Raw genomic sequence first — 20,592 nt, 5'->3', positions numbered from 1 at the left:
TCTGGGGAGATGACTCTCATTGAAAAAAGAGCTAGATCGGGGGTCAAGCTGTTTTGGTCCCAGCTGCTACTATGCCGGAAAGGACTATCGCCCTGTGGACCTCCGTTTCTACATCTGTTAAGTGGTGGAGTTGAACGAGAACCCCTCGAGCCCTCAGGGAATCTAAGCTTCTAAGATGAAAAAAGTTCATATTACATCGTGTTTACTGTTCTCTCAGACAAGAACTAATTTTTTCTCCTGCATCTCCTATAAAAGTTCCTCCTAGCATGTAGCACAGTGTTGGACCATAACAGGAACTCCATGAATTCTGACAGAGTTAATGAATGAATGAATGAATGAATGAACAGACGAATGAACCCCATTTAACCCTGCTCTTGGCACTTCTGATTAGTGCCACCCTGGGGAGCCGGGGCCCCAGACAGTAGTGTAGCCTGCCTTTGTCCTTAACTGCCCTTTGCAGCTTCTCATTCCTAATCCCTTGTGAGCTGTGGATTTAAAAGACTAAGAATTACTTGTCCACATAAAATCTGCTTGTCATTCTTGTGTAGGAAAGCCCAGATTCTTGACTGGGGCTAGGGTGTATTTTGGGTCCAACTGACCCACAGTGCCAGTCAGGGGCAGCTTTTCCCTGGTACTGTGCCCACACTCTCGGGCATGGTCTGATTGAATTATGGTTCATGTCTTTCTGAAACTGAGTAGCAAGCAGGTTGCTCCAAGGAGACCATAGTGTCTCTAGAAATTCCCTTCTCCTTTGACCAAACCCATCCTCCGGGGGCCTCTGGTGGGCCCGATACCTTGGAGAACTGAGTTTGGTGGTCATTAAATGTGCTTCGTCTCCCTGTGTCTGGTGCTTTGTTAGTCCGGGTAAGGGATCTGGTGTCATGTCACTCTCTCTGTGCGGCCTCTGAGCCCCGGAAAGGCCCAGACAGCTGAGCTGAGGTCACACTGTCCCCTGATGAGCTGAGGTCACACTGTCCCCTGATGAGCTGAGGAAAGAAAGAGCCAGCACTTTAACTCCCAAGCCCTGAAGTTATAAAATGACGAATAACAATGTATTGTTATCACACCTGCTCCCCCACTCCGTGTGAGGAGATGCAAAGTGAATTAGAAAGAGAGAATAAGGCAGAAGACATGAACAGACTCTTCTCCAATGAAGACATGCAAATGGCTAACAGACACATGAAAAATGTTCACCATCACTAGCCATCAGGGAGATTCAAATCAAAGCCACACTGAGATACCACTTTACACCAGTTAGAATGGCCAAAATTAGCAAGACAGGAAACAACGTGTGTTGGAGAGGATGTGGAGAAAGGGAACCCTCTCACACTGTTGATGGTAATGCAAGTTGGTGCAGCCACTCTGGAAAACAGTGTGGAGATTCCTTAAGAAATTAAAAAGTAGTTTAAATTATAAAAACCATATGGAGAATCTCTGAAAATGCAGTGAGCTCTCACTATGGAAAACGACGGACAGTACTTGTTAGAAATTTCAAGTTTTCAAATAAAATTTAGAACTGTAGAAAACACATCTATCATTTCAAGACTGATGGTTTTTCAATGCTTTAAGGATTTTCTGATGGGATCAGAGGGCTATTAATCAATGTGATTTTTTAATATTACATTTTGAAACGTGTCAACATTTAGAAGATCTCCGTAACTCAGTGAACCAATATCTCCCAAATGACCTATGCTGAATGTTACATAATCATGAGTGGATGAAAAATCAATTCAAAGAGCAAAGTCAACCAAATGAATTTTAACGTAACAAGGTATGAAAAGTTCACTGGTCTATATCTGATCTAATGCCCCAAGAAAACTTTAAAAAACTATCATGTGTCCACTTTGGGTGTAGGATCAAAGAAGAATACTCATGCTTTTCTGAAAAGGGTATTGATATACTCTGCCATTTTCATCTATATATCTGTGTGAGGCTAGAGCATCGTTATATACTTCAACACAAGCAATAAAAGTGTCACAACAGATGGAGCCCCAAACCAGATATGAGGATTTGCCATCAAGAAGATTTACGAAAACTATAAATGCCATTTTTCTCACCACATATTTTCTATTTTGAAAATCAGTTGTTTTGCATAATATGTTATTTATCACCTGTAATGAGATTATTTTAAAATAAATTATTAAATACATGTACTTTTTAAAAATTTCATGGTTTTCCTTTCAAATATACTATATATGGGTAGAAGTAACCCATATAAACAAGGGTTCTTTTTAAGAGTGTGAAGGAATCTGAGATCAGAAAGTTGGGGATTGGCTGCACTAACTTATAGTACTTTGCTTGTTCTCAATTCGGAACATTCCAGTTGTAGCCGAACTCTACCTTCAATAGAGAGCCAGGGCAGGAAAGAAATCCCTGGGGGTTCACAGTGCCAGGGGTTAATCATTAAAGGAGGCTTCCCTCTGCTGGATGCCCTGGAGGTGTTTCTACCCTGGGGCAATGCACTGTAGGAACTGCTTTGGGGATGGGGTAAAGGGTTTGCCTTCTGTTCGCAAAGCAGAGAAACACACTGCAATTGCGAAGGTCAGCAAACTTCTCAGGCTGTTTTACAAAGACCGAGTATAGAAGTTGAGGATCTGGAACCCTCTTCCCCTAAAACTATCTCGGCAGGTGTACCCCTGGGAAAGTCCTCATGGACACCCAGGAATGGGGTATCCCCAAAGATGCTCGTCTATAGGCCTTGTTTGGAAGAAGTGGGACAGGGAAAACGCAGAACCTGGGACACTGAACCTCCTGTCTTCAAAGCTCTGCAAGCATCCTGAATCACAGCCCTTTGAAGAAAATCGGCCCTTCGTTTGGATGCAGACAGACCTTTCCACAGCCCCAGGACACAAAAGCCTGCTTGCTAATTAACATGAGACTCAGTCCCAGACCTGTGGTTGGTGATTCATCTGGCAGGGCCTGGCTCAGCTGTGTGGTTCTTAGGCTGCGTGATCTGGCAGTCTGACAGACCCAGGCTTACCCCGGGTTGTGCCTGGGCAAAACCAAGCGGGATCCTAGAGTTCTCCTGGCCTCAGTTCCACATCCGAAAAGTGGGAATAACAATATCTACTTTGCATTGGAAGTATTAGAATGAAAGCTACCACTCTAGAGTTTACTCTGTGCTGGGATCTGTCAAGGTCTCTCTTCATTTATATGATTTGGTCCTCACAAAAAGCCTGAGAAGTAATTATGGCATTTCTTCACTTCTAAGGAGAAATTTTGTCTACATTTAACACATCCAAAAATTGAATTTTGTCTTGTGTTGGGTGTGCATATGGTTTGTTCTACTTTGCATTTAAAGTTTTAAAAATCTACGGTGAATCTTATAATAAAAAATGCAGCATGAACTTCTCCACTTTATGAACGGGAAACAAGTTAAATTACTTGTCCAAGGCCACACATCCGGAACGCGGTGGGACAGAGATGGACACAAGGCCATCTGTCTCCAAAGCCTGGGGTTGCCTGGTCAATTCATCACACCAGGCGGCCTGCCTCCCCTCGCCCCACATAGCCAGGACTTGGAAATGAACTGAGTCGCACCCAGGCCCTAAGTGTCCCCTCTGCCTCTTTACTCACCAAATGCAGTCACCAGATTATCCAGGTGAGGTATCCTTTGTTCAGTTTATCCAACGGGTGGGAGGTAGAGTCACTCCGATGCCTGCAGCTTAGTTAAGGCCTCAAAGAACTGAAAAGGGACAGCTTACCCGTACCCCCCACCCTCCTGCAGCATCGAGGAGTCATTGGTAATGCAACGTCATGAAGCATGTTGTATATGGGGACGCCTCTCCACTGAGCCCACCCTCCTCCCCACCACCATTAGTTTCTTTCTTACAGTCCCCCCACCCAGCCCACCCCAATCTGCACTTCCCCCTGTGCATTGAATCTTATGGGGCTAATGATCCCTGCACACGACAGACATGAGGCTTCCGCGATTGGCATGCGAGCCACTGATTATCTCCAAAGACTTCTCTCCGGGAGTGTGCAAGCAACCCTCTTTAGTCCTAAGTAGCAGAAGTCCCACACTTTGGTGTGCTTCTGTTGTCTTTACGGGGGGTTCTCTTTTAGTATATGGTCTTAGGAGTACGTCAGAACCTACAGGTTGAAACCAGTGCCTTTATAAAGATTACCCGAACCATCGGTGCCTTGTGAAGACCTGCTTATGTGCCAAGAAAATCTTGATCTAAACCCACTCACGCTGTGTGGAAAAATGAGAGCCCGAGAGGAAGTTAGTGAGACGACCTTCAGAACCACCCCCGCCAGTCTTCAGTGGCCCCATTGTTAGCTTAAAAGACGGCAGCGGTTCGTGATAGAGGGGAGGTAAAAGCCTCTGGGAATCTAGAAGAGTCTCTGTGTTTTTCCTATCGCTCTGAATGTGTTTCCAATCCATCTGCTAGGATAACTGCAGGGGTGGGGGTCAGATTTGTGGCAAAGTTTCTCAGCATGTTGCTTTCGTTTCACTCACAATGGTTGTTAATGACTTTGAAGGTAAAGTATTTATGCTGTGGAAACTCAGTATTTCCTTTGTGGTTTCTTCTACTGCTTTTAAGTTTGATTTTCATCCACCCAATATTTTCTTCTCCTTTTCAACAGTCCGATATTTGTTAACACTTTGGTCAAATGGATGGCGCAAGACTAGTCTAATTAGTTGCCTCTTCTCAAACAGTGAACTATTTTTCCCAGTTCTCCTTAGTAAATAATCCCAAATTAAAATATTCCCAACAATGCTGGTGATGGGGCGCCTGGGTGGCTCAGTGGGTTAAGCCGCTGCCTTCGGCTCAGGTCATGATCTCAGAGTCCTGGGATCGAGCCCCGCATCGGGCTCTCTGCTCAGCGGGGAGCCTGCTTCCTCCTCTCTCTCTGCCTGCCTCTCTGCCTACTTGTGATCTCTGTCAAATAAATAAACAAAATCTTTAAAAAAAAATAAATAAATAAAAATAAAATAAAATATTCCCAACAATGCTGGTGAGAAAAACGTTCAATGAGTCATGAGCAAAGTGTGACTCGAGTGTCAGACTGGCTGGTTGCTCCCACCGGCAGGTCTGGGCCACTCAGCCCCAGCAAGAGAGAGTCCAACAGCTCTGTTTACTCAGATGTAAACCCCTCCTAAGGCCCCACTTGCCCGCTCCCCACCCCTCCTGGCTTCCCACCCTCTGCTGCTTCTTGGAAGTGCCGGTAAAATTCTTGGAACTCCTGCCCAGATAGGTTTTGGGTATTACCTGGGGATTTCCAAAATCCAGGCCAGGACTCCCATGTACTCCTGCTGGGCTGCTGCTGACTTCTCTAAAGACCCTGACCATCTGATCACCAGCTGAGCACCACAGGGAGCATGACAGAAGGGACAGCTCACGCTTCCCAGCCCAACAGGCAGGCCGCGTAACGCTGAGCGGACCCCTCACCTGCTCCCCTGCTAACTCACATTACTGTGGGAAGACCACATTCACTAACAGTTAAAGCCACACACTTTAGAGTCCCGGCTACCTGGATTTGAATCACCAAAGTCTGCCTGTCAAGGCAAAGGCAAAGTTACCGTCACTGAGTCTAAAATTCTGCGTCCGTAAAACGGGCATCAGGCTCACCTCTTGGGGCACCCCGAGGAGGATCCCCAAAGACGGTTAACTAAATCTTTACCACCACGGTGGTTAGTACTTGGCCTAATGGCTTTATCTGCTACCGGGGAATTCCTAGTGTGGTCTTCCAGGTACAAAGAGCCACAGCGTGTCTGGCTCATATTTAGGCCCTCAGGAATGGATCCGTTTCCTCTGGCATTCACCTTCCTGCAGCTTTCTGTCCCCTTCTCCGCACCCCCCCAACTCACCTACCTGCTCACCATTTCGTCCATATTTATTCAGTCATTATAGCCCTGGCCCAAGGTCACACACAGACATACCACAGACATGCCCAAAAGGTCATGACACTGACCTTCTGTCAGTATCCGGTGTGGGTCAGGCCCGGCCCACAGTGGGCGTTCGTGCTCCGGGTGCCAGGCGAGGCCCGTTACCCGGACGCTCTGGCCTGCCGTGCCAGGTACAGATCACCTCGGAAGTCACTTCAACACGGAGGCGCCAAACTGCTGACTCCTAGTCTCCTCACACCAGGGCCAAGAAAGTGTGAGGGAGGCAGGAAGACTAATTTGGGAGCAAGGCCTATTTCTGGAGCGTAACCGTGGGGGCCACGGAAGGAACATCACACCCGGTGAGAGCATCGTGGGTCATCCAGACGCTGCCTGAAGGACATGCTTGGGGCTGCCTTCGGCCGCACGCGGCCCCCAGCCCTGCCTGAAGAGGAGGGTCCTCGTCTGTGGAGAGGAAGGCACGGACGTCCAACAGCCGGCCTCAGGCATGCCACAGTGGCCCGAGAAGCTCCTTAGAGCTTCCCCCCATAGAAACTGGGAAGGGGCAACAAGGGGGTTGTGGGGGGAGGTCAGGGACATGAAAGGAACCCAGAAGCAAACACCCACTGGCTTGCTGGAGTTCTGCCCGGGACTGTCCCGAGCGGCCATGCTCGTGTGGGTGAGCGCGCGTCTGCGGAAGGGGCTGTGGGGCCAGGGGATACGAACGCGGGGCGCTGTGTGTGTGCTGGAGGCACGTCCCTATTGCCGTGGATCAGCATCGGCAGGGGGTGCCCACACATCTGCTCTAAAGGACGATGATGTTGGGCACCTGGGTGGCTCAGTTGGTCAAGTGACTGCCTTCGGCTCAGGTCGTGATCCTGGAGTCCGGGGATCGAGTCCCACATCAGGCTCCCTGCTCAGCGGGAAGGCTATTTCTCCCTCTGACCCTCTCCCCTCTCATGCTCTCTCACTCTCTCTCTCTCAAGCAAATAAATAAAATCTTAAAATAATACATTTTAAAAATAAATAAAAAAATAAAGGACAATGACAAGAGCCTGGCAGAGGACACTTGGTGTACAGACCACAGGGGCTGACTGAAGACTTTTCTCTGCCCTCTCCTGCCGCCTCCCCCACCAAGAAAAGGATCAGAGGCACTTCATCAGCGAATTTCAACCAGGTATTTTATTGTTCTGGCAACTGCAAAATATACAAATTTCTGAAAAGCATCCCGTTTGAAAGCTGGCACAGCCTTATCCCAGGTCATTAATTCAGACAGTGTCCAGAACACAGAGGAGTCGTGAGTCACACGTAAAAGGCCCCCAAACCAACCAACGCACAACGAAACCCGATCTATACAGCTTTCTCTGTTCAAGCTCCCTTATACGTATTAAATAAATAAATAGCACATCTGCTATCAAAATAATAAAAAAATAAATTTCAAGTATTACAAACGAAAACATCATTGGTGTGGTTGCTTCTCCTCTCCCCGTGGAGGACGAGCTTCGCCCGTGGTCTCAGGACAGAATAAGGACAGGGGGTGAGCCCACCCCAAAACAACGATGCCAAGTTAACAAAATTGGTCCCAGATATTTTTCGGGGGGGAGGGGGTGAGAGGCGATAGTCAGAGCAGCCGGAGCCCCCCGTGACCACAGCTCAAACACGCCCTCCGTCCAGCGCCTCGAGTCAGAGAGCGGCCTCCGTCGGGAAGCACTGCGCTCTCTCTGGGGTCTCTCTCCTCGTCTGTGTTGACGTCCTCTGGCCCCATCGGGCCTGCACGAACGAATGTTCAGGATGCTCGCTTCCGTAGGTATGGACCTTGGCAGCTGGAGGCCGGGGAGGGCACCCGCACACAGCCCCGGGGATCGGTGGGAAGGGTCAAAACTCAGTCGGCTCTGGTGGCCAGTGTGACAAGGAGGCCAGAAAGAGGGACTCTAGAAAGCCGTGCACCACAGGCCCTTCTGTCTAAAAAACGACCAACCTACCAGCACACACTTGTGCGCACACACTTGCCATCTACCGAGACTCAAGGTGGCAAGAAAGGGACAATAACCCATCTTCATTCACACAGGAACACAGATGTCGGACATCATCTTGGGCAAAGTGCCTACTGGGGAAGAATGGGGGAGGATCTGAATGTTCCGGTGTGAAATCTGTGAACTTGACTGTACGGTAGCAGAAGCACGTCCCAGTGCCCCACTGAACCCCAAGCAGAGAAACATGCATTGTCTGACCCCCACTCTGGATGTCCGAGCCCCCCACCCCCACCCGACCCCCAGTACCTCTCTCGTCAGCTCAAAGGGGCGAGACCGTCAAGCGTGAAAGCAGAGGGTGAGCCAGGGAAGTGACCTTTGGCACCAGCTTTTGGAGATTCTTCGAAGGGTCATTTGGACAAATTCTACCACAGAGTCTCCAAATCGTTTCTTCTGGGGCCTCCAGACACCTTGTCATCTCCAGTCCACGGAGACAGCAAGGAGAAACCAGGAGGCAGAAGCTACAGGTGTTCAAAACCACAGGTCCCACAGCCCTGCTCTGAACCACCCCCAGAAAGGCCACAGGAGCCATCAAGGCAAACGAGGACATGCCCTTCTTCGGGATCCCAAGCAGCCCAGCCCCGGGCCAGGAGTATAGCAGACGCTCCATGAAGACAGGCACGATGGAGCTCAGGCCTGCCAGGAGCCCAGAGAGTCTCTTGGAGGAAGCAGCTGCAGGTGGCGGGGGTGGGGTGGGGGGGTCCCGGCTGGGCCACCAGACCCACCTGGGAAGCACAGGGTGACCGTGAACATCCTGAAGGAAGGACGCCAGAGCCTTGCTCATCTCTGCTCTGCCTCCGGGTCAGTCGGGCATGGATCCGAACAACTTGCTTCCCAGCTGCTGGACTGGGGTCCCTCTGAGCTCCCCATCTCTTGCACATGCCGTTCCCCATGTGCTTTCCGAGCTCTGGCACCCAAGGGTACGAACCCCAAACATGGAAGTTCCGGAAGAAAAGGTGCAACTTTCCTGTCCGCCTTCAGGCAGGAGAGCAGAGATGGCAGAGCGGCCTGGGCAGGGGAGGCCCTGGGGCTCTTCCGGCGCCATAGTTCCTTTTGCTGACGCAGCCAGACTGTCCTTGAGCGTCTCCAGAAGAAGAATGCGGACCCAGGAAGGAAGGTGTGGCCCGTGGCAGGGTGACAGCCCATCCCACACATGCGTCTGGCTCAGAGCCTTCTCCCTCCACCTCTGGCCCAGCCCGGGCGGGGGCCTGAATCCTTCCTTCGCGAGGCAGCAAGTGTCCGGGCCGCGATGCACAGAAGAGCCTTGTGAAAGTTCTCACCATCCCTATCTTCTTCTCCCCACACTGGGAACATACCGGGTCAGGATCACAGAAACTAAACAAACAGAACAGCATGAAGGCCGACGTCCCCTCCTCGGGGCCTTCTCCCAGTTCCTCTTCCGTGGCTCATCGTCCTTTCCGAGCCACACGGAGGGTCCGTGGGACCAGGGGTGGCGTGGGATGAGGGCAGCCACGGCGTAGATCCCACGCACGCACACGGGAGAGACCTCCTGGGTCTCGGCTGCCCCGCCACGGTCGGGGGCACGGTTGTCTCCGACCAGCAGGCCCCTCTTCCATACCACCCACCCCACTCCGGAAGTCCTTGGGATCGCCGGCCTCGGGCAGATGGGAAAAGCACTAAGTAAGCTGCAGGAATGGAACTGGGATGGAACCGCCGGGTCGGCCTCAGTGTGTCCTCGCGTCGATGCCGCTCTGGGCGCCTTTCATGTTCTGTTTCCAGGAGAAGAGAGGGCGAGGAAGAGGATCATTACTTCTTGTCCATGAGGCTTCTAAAGCCAAAGACTAAAGCCATGCAGCTGAGATGACCCCCTCGTCACACAAAGAGCACAACCCGGAAGAGCACTGTCGCCAGACAGGTGGAAGAAAGCCCAGGTCGGCTCCAGGACCAGTGGAAGTCATGCCCAGCGTCGCCCCGAGAAGGGCCCCGGCGAGGGCCCCTGGGGCAGAGGCCTGACATCTGCCTCTAGGAAGCAGGGAAGAACAGGCAGCCCTCGTGGGTGGGAGCTCCGGGCAACACCCAGCGCCAGTGCCAGGAGCCCTCCAGCTCACTTAGAGCCATGAAACTGCCCCGCCTGCCCCCCCTGCCCCCCCTGCCCCCAGCAAACTCCAGCTGCTCTGCAGCCGGGCAGGAGATGGGCCGGGAGCCCTCCAGAGAGGCAGGAGGGCTCTTCCCCCAAGGAGATCGTGCACTCCGGCCCTTGGATGCCAGATTCTATCTAGGAGCATGGGCTCGGCAGCCAAAACATGGGGGCCACTGGCCGGCGGTGTTCTCTCCCATCCTGTCTCCGCTGAGACCGTCTGCAGGTGGCGGGGTGAAGGGGAGAGCGGAACCCGGGCACACAGCCGTGCAGGGACCCTGGCAGCCCCCTCCGCCCCAGGCTCCCGTGCAGAACCAAGGGCCCACAGTGGGGATGCCTGAGAAGAGACTAGGGCTCAGCCCAGGTCTCCTCCACCTCCTGTCGCGGGTTCACAAGGCGGTGTCTGTTGGGTGGGCGTCTCCCCGGGAGGACCTCTAAGCCTTGCAGCCTGCCACTGATGGGATGGGAGCTCCAGAAGCTGCCCAGGCCTCCGCAGCAGCTGGCTCCCCCCCCAGCCCTCAGACCTCTCACGCCCACGGCTCCGAGCGCCCGCGAATGATGACAGATGCAACAATGACACTGGGGCGTGCAGGCACGGGGCACGTCACATCACTCACGCATGGTGCCCTGGCTCAGGCCATATGGAGGGAAATGAGGAAGAGAGAGAGAGAGGGAGGACCTTGAGACAATGGTGCTGCTTTGAAACAACACGAGTTCTCCGGCATGGGGTGCATGAGTCACAGACTTGACAATGGCCAGTCCTCACACAGACCGATGCCCCGACAGGCTGAGATGCCATGACCCAGGGAGAGGTGGAGGGGACAGAGAGGGACATGCACCGAGCCATTTACCTTGCCAAGGTTAGTAAGGAGAAAACTTTGAGAAAATGTGACAAACAGTTCGTCTTTCAAGCATAGTGGGGGGAAGGGAAGAACATGTTGGAAAAGAACAGAACAAAACATCTTTAGTAGCATCTCCTTTGTCGTGTGTGCACTTGCAATTTAAAAATCAAGGATACGTGAGGTCCTGCGGCCGGAGCACTCGCGCCGCCCCAGGGGGAGGACGGCAGGTGCAGCATCTGACCAGGCTGGCGGGCCTGTTTCACCAGGAAACTACGGTGGCCAGTGTCCTCGGGCCACCACCCGGAAGCTCCCAGGGGTTCTCCCCACTCCCCCGTCTCTCGGTGCTCCTGCTGCTCATGAGAAGAAACCCCCTGGCCTGTGCAGAAGGAGCAGGGGTGGGGGGCATCCAAATGCAGAAGGAGCACAAACGCAGTGCCTCGGGCATCCCAGCGGAGCCCGGGGCACTGTCTCTACCGTGGTAACGGCTGGTGTCCGGCCGGGCACGGACTGTGCACCGCTGGCCACTCTGCTAAGCGCTGCGTCTATATTCTCATGACCAAAACACCACGTACCGTTCCTGCATCCACGTTACAGATGAGGAAGCAGAAGTGCTAGAACTGCCCAGAATTCCAAAGACGGAAGGTAGTAAAACCAAGACCCAAACCAGGCTCGGTTGGACTTGAGCACCGAGAAGTAGGTACCTGTGACCTCGGACGTGGGCTCACACTCCCAGGTGGGGCCGGACACTGGGACCCCAGAGTGGAATGCAGGCGGACGGGTGCAGAGGACATGCTTTTGCTGAACTGGAGGGATTCCAGCCGAAGGCACTATGAGCCACAGAGATGGGCAAGTTTCACCTTAGGAGGTGGGGGGATGCGTTCGAGGGGCACCCTGCAGCCCGAAGGTTTCTTCCCCGGTCACACCAGGCCACGGCTCAAAAGGAGCAAGACACGCACGGGATGCAGAAGTAGAAGGCTCCAGATCCGAAGGCCAGTTTCACCAGAACGCCTGCTCTAAAAGCCCTCGGTTACAGTGGTTGGCTGCCAGGAGGTAGCAGACGGGACAGATCGTCTTTAAGACAGAATTCCCCCCAGTAAGGAAACATCCTAGCTGCAGAGGGCAGCTGCATGGGAGAGCTTTCTAAACTAAAAAGGACATCCAAGCAGCTCTGAGCAGTGCCCCAGGGGCCTCCAACATCAGGTGCCCAGGCCAGGGGTAGGTGAACAGGACCTGACTGTCCCCAGAAGGCAGCAGAGAGAAGGCGGTCACAGCCTTCGGGAGAGGGAGACGGACCCATTCATGTCCTGGCTCTGCTACCGACCAGCTGGACGGCCTCAGGCAAGTGACTTACCCTTGTTCATCTGGTAAAAAGGGATAAAACTACCCTATGGACCTCCTGAGGTTATTTTAAGGCCCAAAGACATGGAACATAGGCAAGCAAGCCCCTTTTCCATGAGCCATAAAGGATCGCAAAACAGATTTCGCCGCCGTTGGGGCGACCTAATCTAAGCACGATGTTAAACACCTATTTTCCAAGAACAAGCCACACTTCCAAGCTTGCAGGCCGAGCTCCTCAAGCCAGTTCCGTTCCTGCACCCATGACTCAGGTAACCCAACCAGCAAAAGGGAGGATGGGCAGGTAGTGGGACCTGAAGGGCTGGGGAAGGGGACAGATCATGGCGCCTGTTAATGGAACTCCAAGACAGAAGGCCTCGGCTCCTTCTGTGGTGGGGACCACCGCAGCAGTGGAGACTCTGAATTCTCTAGCAGCTGCTCTGCTCCAGTGGACCCCTAGCCGGTTCCAGGAGAACTCCGGCGAAGGACAGGGGAAACCAACGGGTCTGATTCGAGTGGTGCACCCACTTCCGGTCATGACCCTTCAGGCTAAGCAGATGCTAGTACAGGACAACCAGATCCACGGCAATGGTTCCCAAACTGACCTCCAGAGTGCCAGGGTCCTGGGGCGCCCAAGGGAGCGGGTCTCTGCTCGGACAGAAGGGAGAACCTACGGGGTTGCAGGCCCGCCACAGTCCCCCCCAGCAGAGTCTGTCCTCTGCTTTGCAGACAAGGCTCTGGGTTACTTTTCCTTTCAACACGAAAGGCCTCTCCTAGGGCAGGTACAAGACTTAAAAGTCGACGCATCAGGCATGAGACCTAGCCTGGTTCCAAAATCAGAAAAAAGCAGATTTATGTCAAGCCGGGACCACTGCAACACCAGCAGTAGCCAGGGGCCCGGGGGACATAAAGGAAGCCGGCTGTGGCAAGTGGCGGCAGCAGGACGCCCTGGAGAGAGCTGGGCCGGGTTGCTTCTTGCCTCTTTTTCTAAAAATTCATGAATCCCCCTCCGCCGCCCCCAAGGCCATCTTTCTCTGTCAGAGAGGACAAACGCGGTCATCGTCCTGCACACCTTATCAGGCAGGAGGCCAAACTGGCAAGCAAGGAGAAAGAGGTGCGAATAGCAAAATTATCCAGAGAAAAATACTTACAAACAGGCCTTCCCTAGCAAAGGCTGCAGAGAGAAAACGTGGAGAGAGAAAGAGAAGTTAGTAGAGTGACAGCGTAGAGGCCCCAAGTATCTGAAACCCGGACATTCTCTGCTGGGATGAAGCCCTGCGGACGCTTTTGCCGGGCCCCACCCGATGGCTGCCAGACTCCAAGGATTTTGAACCTCGAAGGACTGTCCTGTCAAAGTCGGGGGAGTCCTCTGTGACCCTGCATCACAGCCCCAGGTGCCACCCAACGCCGGCCTGGGCCAGTCCCCCCAAGTACATGTGGCAGCGGCCTCCTAACTTCCAACTGTGACCCCACAATTCACACCAAAACTGAACGTCACCCAGAAACCACTTCAGTTCTCAGTTTTCATAAAAAGACCAGGTAACATCTTACAAGCGGGGGCAGAGATGGATACCAGCATGCGAGACGATCAGCACAGAGGACCCCATCTGAACCGCCTTCTGTAGTAGGTGCTTTTTCCCCATTCCACAGATAGGAAAACTGAGGCCTGAAGAGGCTCGGTGGCCTGCCTGAGGCGGCCCGGCACTCCCCACCCCACTGCACAACGCCAAGGGCAGACACCACGAGATTTAAATGAGCCTCAGCCTGCAACTTCTTTGTGAAGAGCCCAGACAGGGTGGGAGGAGAGCGGCGATCTCGAGGTGGCCCTCAAATCCACGCCTGGGGACTGCTAGGTCTCACAGACTGGCAGAGTCCTGGCTGCCACAGAGAAAAGACTACTCTTCTGAAAATAAATCCTAATGCCCAAGAGCCAACATCTGTCAGCTTTTCCTCTTCACGGCAAACCCAACAAGTGAAAGCTAGCTGGGTTTTTGCTTTCTGGTGTCTTTACGACCTGGTACTCCGTGATACCCGTGTTGTGTGAGAAGGTGGCCCTCCCCGGGCCACCCTGCACGTGTGGCCGCCCGGGCTCTACCCCGGCTCTGGAGGAGAACGTGCTTCTCTACAAAAGGGCCTGGAAGGGGGCATGTAAGGAAGCTCCTCGACTATCGGCCTGGGACTGAAAAGGCGTCCTGGGGCCATGTGTGGCCGGTGACCCAGAGCTGAAGGGACACTCCTGAACTAGGCCTTCGTCTTCCATTTTGTTTGAGGAAAAAAGTATTCAGGAATGTGTGTGGGACACAGACATTTGGCCATTTCTTCTACTCTGCCCAGCTCTGCCCCGTGAAGAACGGCTCCTCAGAAAGGAGGCACCCAGGGTGCCACGAACCTTGTGGGCAGGGTGTGTCCATGTGCTGTCCCCCTCCCCCACCCGCACATGCAGGCCTGGTCTGAGGCCGCCACTGCCCACAGGGGCTCTCCTCCCGCCCCACACTGGCTGTGAGAAAGGAAAGGGGCCAACGCACTTGTCCGGGCAGCTGGGAGGGCACCTCCGGGGGCAGGCAGTTGGGCAGCGCAGCGGAGGTCGAAGCCACATGCTCCTCAAAGCTGTTGATGCGAGGCTTTTTGGTGGGCTCAGGGCTGGCTAGTGGGGTGACACTATTGCGTCTCATGAGCGGGTTAGGTCCCTTCTTTGCGTCCTAAGCGAGACAAAGACAAAAGAGAGAAGGCGACAGTTACAGGGAGTGGGGAGGTAAATAAGCCAAAAACCAGAAAACCAAAAATCCAACCAAACAAACAAAAACCCCCAAAACTGAACAAAACACGTTTCTCTGCTTCTGGATTTTATGGATTCGAAACTGACCATGGTCACTAGCCCTGGGACCACAGGGTCGCGATTTGGTCCTGTGACTCCCAGATAGCAAGAACGAGGGAGGGTGCTCGTTCCGAGGGCTCATGCTGAGCCCCTTCCGGCCAAAACATTCCAAGATTTCCACTCGGACCAATGCGACATTCGCAAGGTAGGTGAGGGCCGGACAGACAGCTCTGCAGACAGTCATTCAGGCGTGGCAGTCATGAGACTGGAGCAAAGAACCTTGCTGCCAGCCTTCAAGAGAGCTGAGAAAGGGAAGCGGAGGCCTGAGTGCGAGGCTCAGGTCCCCACGGAGGGGACAAAGGAGGGGGTGGGGGGGAAGGGGTCAGCTCCCCCCGCTGACCACGAGCTGAGGTACACACGGCAGACGGGGTGGTCTCCTGCTCCCCGTTACTACACCCTGGCTGAGAACAAGAAATGCAAGCTTCAACCCCCACCAGGAGACCAAAGAGGCAGAAAATCAGAGGTGGGCAGAAACGGCAGAGCCAGAGCCAAATGCCAGCCTTCGGATCAAGTGACAACGCAACGAGAATGAGGACTTTTGTCCCAAGGCCCTGAGACTCTGCAGCCTGCAGAGGGGCCTGAGTGCAGGCCTGTGTCCCTCCCGACACGGCCCCGTTCCACACAACGAGGGGCTCGGGAAGCACCAGAGCCCAGCTGCGGCCCAGCCCCACCGGCTGAGTCAGGCTGGGAGGCTGCTTCTCATCCCACCACCCAGGTTCAGAAGTGGGGGCCGTCACAGGGCCGTGGCTGGCCGTCCATCCTCCTTCCCCTTCAGGCCGCTAGACAGGTAATGGCTGCTGGAAGGTGGGATTTTTCATGCCAAAATATTCTGGCCGAGCTCCTTGGGAACAGGGAGGTGGGTGTCCTGCACGGACAGGAACATCACACTCCATGGAAGAGAAAGGGTCACCTGGCGAAGTGTCCTGGTTTGACAGTTGGTGAAAAGCAAATCCAATGTTCCTTCCCAACCACGCCCGGGCGGAGGTCTGCTCTGCCCGTGGTGGGCCCCAACCTGGCTGCTTCCCTGAGAAATCAGATGCCACCAGGCCTGGGGTCTCCTGATGAAATCTTCTACCCACTGTCCCTCGAGTCCCTACTTCCCAAACCACAGCGCCTGTCCAACCCCACCTGCTTCCACGACTTTCGTCTTCTTGCTCATTCTGCAGCAAGATGACTGAGCGATTTGCTAATCCTGTTTGCACCAGTCACTCTAGGACACGGAAGGTGTCTCAGCCACCCCAAAGGAAAAGACACCGGCTGGGCTACAATTACGCTCACAAGAGCAGACTGTGTCTTCCGCCTTAATACCCACTTCCTGGGTCACGTCAAAAGTGGGGGCAGAAAGCGTGGAAAGTAAGAAAAAGAAGCAGACAAGAAGCCACGTATAAAGACAGAGCGGGAACACACACACGGCGGAAAAAGAAAGGCAGGGGAGGACGTCACAAAGACCGGCCGATTCCAAACAAACCACTCCAGCGAGAACCCAGGGCTGAAGGGGACACAGGTGCATGGCTACAGGCCACGCCACGTGGGGGCCTCCCTAGGGATCACAGCCGCTAGCCCTGTCACACCACAGAGACCCCCCAGGACGGAGGATGACCACGGGAGGGCGGGGTGCACTCACCTCTGACCTCTCCCGGTGTGTGCTCACCGACTCCACGTTCAGGTAGATGGACTCCACACGGCAGCCTGTGGGGGGTGGGCACAGGGGTTGGCTTCCAGGGCAAGAGGCCAAGCCACTTCCAGCCCTGGAGCCACCAGGAGCCACCATCCCAGGGGAGCAGGGTGCGGCACAGGCCACGTCACTACACTCACCATAAGCGACAGGTGTCAGTTTGAGGACGGTGTGAAGGGGGCACTTCAGATAAGGCATCTCTTCTGAAAAGAAGAGAAAGGGCCCCACGATGAGAGATGAGCCTTGAGGACAGACACTCGCCGGTCCCCAGGGACAGCTTCTGCCACGGCATTAGCACCCGCGGGGTCCCCGCCAAGCACAAGCATCTCCACCCCACACATGGCCCCCTCCTGCTCCAGGCAGGCACCTAGCCCAAAGAACGTGATCAAAACCAACCCCAAACCCACCCTCACACAATGTACTAGAGTTTTCAAAAAAAAGTCATTCCCCAGTTTAAGCACATGGGGATTCGGGTGACACTTGGGTAGACACAGGCTTAAATTTTAAGTCTCACGAGTTTTCTGGGCACTTTGTTCTTTAGAGGTGGACCCAACCTCCGGCCCAAAGCCTCTGGGATGTGAGCAGCTGTCCTGGGAGGCTGTTTCACAAAGCCCTTGGGCCCATCAGACTGTGCATGGAACCAGGCTCTGAAGGCTCTCCCGCGGACTGGCCAGGAAGCCCTGCGCTGCGTTGTCTCCCCTCAGACTCAGCAGCACAGCAGACGACCGTGTGGTCTGGGTGGGGAAGGTCTGGTCTGCAGCACCCCACACTCCAAGGCCAGTTTCCCTCTTCCCTTCTGGGGAGCCCGACAGGCTCCTAATCCCAGCCCCCACCCAGAGGAAGCCTGGAAGGACGGTGGCACCTGCACTCTTATCCAGGAAGTAGGCCAAGAGGCAACGCAGGACGGCCTGATGGCAGATGACCAGCACGTTCTCCTGGCGTTCCAGCTCCATGATCACCGGCTCCAAGCGCTGGACCAGGTCTTGGTAGGACTGCAAGACAGAGGGACAAGGACGTTGAATTGGAGCAGAGGCACATGCGGGAAGGGTAAGAGCTCGGCCACCTCAGTCACACCTCTTCTGTGGTCAGAAACCAGAGGACACGGAATCAACTGAGCACCGGTCGCCAGCCAGTGGTACTTCCATGGTGCCTCCCTTCTGGGCGCTGGGGGACCCACTGGCTTCTCAGGAAAGGGGATCGTTCCCCTGTTGTACATTCTGAGAGAAATGTAAACCATCCTCTCTCCTGGCTGCTTCCCGATCCTCCACAGGAGGAGGGAGGGAATGACATCCTGACACGTGCTTACAGCATGTGGAGACGCCAAAGACCACGTGTTGTATGACCCCATTTCTATGAACTGTGCAGAACAGACATCTCCCCAGAGACAGAGTAGATCCGTGGTTGCCGGGGCCTGGGGGCAAGGAGTCACAGGCTGCGGGTTCTTATTAGAATGTTCTAGAACTAGTGATAATGGTTCCATAGTATTGGGAATATACTAAAAGCCACTGAATCATCTACTTTAAAATGGCAAAGTTTACGTTATGGGAACTTCTCAATAAAAAGAAATTGAAAAACAAACGATTGGCCTGTGGCTTTTAAAAAAGACCACCAAGGCTCTCACTCACACCACTCCCTCCGTGGCCCACTCTCTTTCTCTTACTAATCAGGTTCCAGGAACGGGGCCAGGGCCACAGAGGAGGTCAGCACCCTGAGCACGTGGGAACGGAGACATGACAAAGACTGAGACAGCCTGCAGACAGCAAGGACCCACTAGGTGTCACCCAGCGGCCTGAAGCAGAGCCTGAGGGCACCCCACATTCCAGAGGCTCCGTCCAGCACTCACACGGCCAGACAGGGCCACATGTGGCATCAATTCAATGAGTGCACGTGACCTGAGATGACACATCCACCATCTTGTCTGTACCCAAGGGGGGGTCCCTCGTGCAGAGCGAATGATCGCCCAACTGTTGTCCTCTCCTGCTCCATGAGGGTCTCATCAGAGAAACACCTCTGGCCGTTGCTCCTGGGAGAACAAAGTACGCTGCTCCTGGAGCTGTGTGCAAGGTTCTCCGGAGTATGACAATCGGCGGGGACAGCGCCAGGAACACGCATGGAAGGGGCACAGCGGAGGCCGGATGCAGGAGCCCTTCCACCCCACCTCCCAGAGCTCGCGGCTGCTGCGGTCACTGGGGGGCGGCCTGCCGGGCCCCCGCACCCGCTCTGGGCCAGTGGGGAGCAGGCGCACGTACCTCCCCCGTGGGGTAGCGGTAGTAGTACTTGTCCTGTTCCCGCAGGGCGTACTCCTCGGGGTAGGTGTCCTTGATCTCCTCGTATGTCATCTCCTCACAGACGCCCTGGGGGGGACACGCAGAGGTCACGGCGAGGGGCCCCCCGCCCCGCACAGCAGCATGTGCGCGTCTTCCAGGGCTCTGACTCCGGGGCCCGGCGGGAAGACCGCCCCGCCCCCCCCGCCCCCCCCCCCCCCCCCCCCGGTACCTGCGCCCCACCCCCCCACCCCACAGCCGAGGTCGGTCGGGCGCTCACAGCGTCGATCTCGTTGAGCGCCTTCCACTGCTCGTAGGGCAGGCGCAGCGCCTCGGCCGTCTGGATGGTGCTCTTCAGCTGGCTGGTCCACACCCTGAGGTCCTTCAGGTTCTGCTCCTCCACGAACTTGCTGAGGGCGTTCGCGAACTGAGAGGGCGTGGGACAGGGGGACCCGGGCTGGACTCAGGCTCCTGCCCCGCCCCCCCGGACGCGTCCCACTCCACAGCAGGGACATCGCTCTGCTGCCATCAGAACAGCAGGGACGAGCCCGGGAGCCACCGAGGAGCAGCCCCCCCCACCCACCCCCGCAGGCGCACCCTCCCCGAGGACCTGGGAGGCCCCGCCCCCGCCCCCCAGAGGCGCGCATGAGCATGCGACACCCACCGGGTCCCTCACCCACCGGGTCCCTCCGCAGCGCGCCCTGCCCCTGCTACCCTACCTTCCTGCCCCGGCTGGACAGGCCCGAGTCCCCTCCGATCTTCCCCTGGAGGTTGTGCTCGCTCTCGCCGTGCCGACACAGGTAGATGGCGCGGGGCTGCACGTGGATGTTCATCAGGTAGTACACGATGCGGCTCTGGATGTGGTCCTGGACCCTGTTCACCAGGAACCGCCGGCCCACGTCGATCACCTTGATCAAGGACAGGTCCCTGCAGGGGAAGGCACGGCGCTGACCCGCGGTCCCCGGATGGCGCAGCCCCGGCCGGAAGCCCGTGGCAGAGACTCAGCCCCAGAGAACCCCCACGTCCCGCTGTGAGCTCGGTGAGGGCCCACGCGGCGTCTGCTGTCTCGGACACAGAACCGGCCCGCACCCGTGGTCGCGAGGCCCCTGCCTCCCAGAAGAGGGGGCCAGCCAAGCGACAAAACAGACCAGAAAGGACACAGCAAAGGGACAGGAGCAAGACTGGGCTCAGCATACACCTTCCACACCCGAACACAGTGAGCGCCTGAAACACTGACTCCCGACATGCAATCGAGAATTTCTATATTATTTTCAAAAATATTTCATTTATTTATTAGAGAGAGAGAGAATGAGCGGGGGCAGGGGGCAGAAAGAGAGGGGGAAGCAGACTCCCTGCTGAGCAGGGAACCCACTGCGGGACTCCATCCTACAACCCCGGGATCATGACCTGAGCTGAGTTAAGCAAACGTTTAACCAACTGAACCACACAGGCACCCAAGGATTTTTTTAAAAAGAGGTTTTAAAAGAGCTGATGAAAGGACGCCTGGGTAGCTCAGTTGGTTGAGCAACTGCCTTTGGCTCAGGTCATGATCCTGGAGTACCAGGATCGAGTCCCACATCAGGCCCTCTGCACAGAGCAGGAAGCCAGCTTCTCCCTCTGCCCCTCATCCCTCTCATGCTCTC

General features: G+C 55.0%; 1 protein-coding gene across 6 annotated transcripts in view; it reads right to left on the bottom strand.

The window, feature by feature from the left end:
• Positions 1-6,994: 6,994 nt before the first annotated feature.
• Positions 6,995-20,592, bottom strand: part of PFKFB3 (6-phosphofructo-2-kinase/fructose-2,6-biphosphatase 3) — a 73,103-nt gene continuing 59,505 nt past the window's right edge. For 4 of the 6 annotated variants that reach the window (XM_047739931.1, XM_047739927.1, XM_047739929.1 and 1 more), the window contains exons 8-15: positions 19,669-19,876; positions 19,230-19,376; positions 18,935-19,039; positions 17,548-17,677; positions 16,826-16,888; positions 16,635-16,699; positions 14,661-14,834; positions 6,995-9,590 (exon numbers count right to left, since the gene is read on the bottom strand). In XM_047739931.1, the coding sequence (XP_047595887.1) occupies positions 9,546-9,590; positions 14,661-14,834; positions 16,635-16,699; positions 16,826-16,888; positions 17,548-17,677; positions 18,935-19,039; positions 19,230-19,376; positions 19,669-19,876 (937 nt within the window). In that variant the 3' untranslated portion in view covers positions 6,995-9,545. Of the gene's footprint in view, positions 9,591-13,282; positions 13,310-14,660; positions 14,835-16,634; positions 16,700-16,825; positions 16,889-17,547; positions 17,678-18,934; positions 19,040-19,229; positions 19,377-19,668; positions 19,877-20,592 lie in introns of those variants that run through there. The other 2 variants (XM_047739928.1, XM_047739930.1) reach the window with 2 other exon arrangements.

The sequence above is a fragment of the Lutra lutra genome, chromosome 8 (genome assembly GCF_902655055.1).
Source record: "Lutra lutra chromosome 8, mLutLut1.2, whole genome shotgun sequence".
In the NCBI taxonomy this organism is placed as follows: Eukaryota; Metazoa; Chordata; class Mammalia; order Carnivora; family Mustelidae; genus Lutra; species Lutra lutra.
This window is presented reverse-complemented; position numbering and strand designations above follow the sequence as displayed.